The sequence below is a fragment of the Cyprinodon variegatus genome, unplaced genomic scaffold (assembly GCF_000732505.1).
Source record: "Cyprinodon variegatus isolate N-32 unplaced genomic scaffold, C_variegatus-1.0 Scaffold107, whole genome shotgun sequence".
In the NCBI taxonomy this organism is placed as follows: domain Eukaryota; kingdom Metazoa; phylum Chordata; class Actinopteri; order Cyprinodontiformes; family Cyprinodontidae; genus Cyprinodon; species Cyprinodon variegatus.
In genome coordinates this window covers 1,219,209-1,221,224 of record NW_015150560.1, presented here as the reverse complement: position 1 = coordinate 1,221,224, position 2,016 = coordinate 1,219,209, and the positions used below count along the sequence as shown (strand labels likewise).

The 2,016-nt window shown below is 35.1% G+C and overlaps 1 protein-coding gene across 1 annotated transcript in view; it reads right to left on the bottom strand.

Annotated features, from left to right (window-relative positions):
• cpsf3 (cleavage and polyadenylation specific factor 3) overlaps positions 1-2,016 on the bottom strand; it is an 18,062-nt gene that overhangs the window by 14,162 nt on the left and 1,884 nt on the right. The window contains exons 3-4 of the mRNA XM_015374642.1: positions 882-979; positions 666-794 (exon numbers count right to left, since the gene is read on the bottom strand). Coding sequence (XP_015230128.1) covers positions 666-794; positions 882-979 — 227 coding nt within the window. The remainder of the gene's footprint in view (positions 1-665; positions 795-881; positions 980-2,016) is intronic.

Genomic DNA, 2,016 nt, shown 5'->3' with positions numbered 1-2,016 from the left:
ATTTTTGGATTGAGAGGTTTTTCAAAACTGAAATCTGTTTTCTTCAAATCTTCTGTTTAGAAATGTGCTCTGAATAAAACTTAAAGAAGTTTCTCCAAATTCAATGCAAGTCTTTTCTGGTGCTGCTATTTCTATACTAAATTTATAGTTTACTTATCCTTCCTTTACTGACTACACTTTTTTATATTCCAAACATCTTTTTGCTCTCACTATTCAGTATTAGTACTGTTATTTTTAACCTTTTTTCTTCTTATTCTGTTATTTAATTTTTTATATATATTTATATATAGATGCATTTTAATGTGTATAACTGTGTGACCTTTTAAATTGGCTTTGCTGCTGTTCAAACTAAATTTCCCCAGAGTAAAGGGATTTTCTACGGTAGTAATCTTATATTGAGGCCTTCATTTGCCAGATCTTCTTATTTAACTGCTTGAATTAATGGAAAATACACTCATTTAATAAAATTTTACTTAATTTTTTAATGCAAAAAGACAAATGTTTGCAGAAACCCTAAACACACCATCCCCACAGTGAAACATGGTGGTGGCAGCATCATGCAGGGGGATGCTATTCTCTAGCAGGAACTAAATAATATCAAGAATAATCCTGGGAGAAAACCTATCGCTCAGCTATGGAAGAGGCTGGTGAAGATCTGCAGCTACCTGACTTTTACGTAGTCCGACAGCAGCCAGCGGTAGATAGCCTTGGTGGCGTGCGTCATGAAGGTCCGCCCCTTAAAGCTGGTCTTCTGGAGGAACCAGGGCAGAGCGCCGCAGTGATCCAGGTGAAAACTGATAACAGAGACATGAGCATCAACCTTAGACGGCTGAAGTCTGGTTTCCTTAGAATATCTAGTCTAACAGGTTGGAAAGACTCACTGGCTGATGAGGAGGAGGTCAATCTCAGCAGGATCGATCAGGTCTATGTAGGGAAGAGCGTCCATTCCTTCTAAACCCGGATGAATGCCGCAGTCCAGCTGATAAAAACAAACAGTTCGCTTTAGGTTCATGGGTGAAACAGTCGAGAAATAAGTAAAAATGTCCGAAATTAAGTGTACAGTATATACCCTTAATTTGAGAAAGTAAATTAGGTAGTTTGCCAATGGGATGAGTATTTTTTTATTCTTGAAATAAGATAATTAGATAAAATGCACTTGAAATAAAACAATGCAATTGTGCTTTCTTATTTTAAACTTAATTGTCTCGTTCCATTTGCAAAATGTCTTTTTACCTCCTCAATACAAGAATAAATGCACTTATTTTAAGAAAATGACTTATCTAGATTTTGATTTTTTCAATTTTCTGTCAGAGTTTGAGGATTTCAGTCATTTTCAGCTGGATAAACCTAAGATCATAGCATAGATCAGATAAATACAGGGCCTCCCCATTTTAATACGCTCTAATCTGCCCCAGAGACTCCAGCAGCAGAGGGCAGGATGGTTCTGATCCAGTTCCCATGCAGTCAAGTTCTGCAGAATTCTGCTAATTACCGGGCTTCTTTTAATGTGGGAGTGTTTAAGTTTAATTGCAGGAAATAAAAAGTGACACTGTCACAGATAGGCTGCATCTTCATGTCCTCCAGAAAACCAGCTGGAAATGACTGCAGAATCCCACTAATCTACCGATTATTCAAGGAAAAAGTATAGATCAGTCAGAGAATAAGAAATTCAACCGTTGATAATTTAACATGTGAATCTTACACTTAGAAATCCAATTTGAAAAGTGTTGCACATTTTAACGATTAAATAAGAACTGTAAACTAATTCATTATTAAATACTGTGGTTTGGAAATGCATTTCTTAAATCATGTTTATAAATTTAAAACCATAATTCATAAATCTGTTAAATAAACTTAAAAAACTGATCAAAATATGTAGAATTTTCTTAAAATAAATGCATCTGACCTCAATAAGAGCAAGAAAATAAGATAATCAGCCAATGGAAAGAGTCTGTCTGCTTTTACAGCTACAGTGTGTAATAATCACAGGGATATACAGTCAGAAATGTAATATAT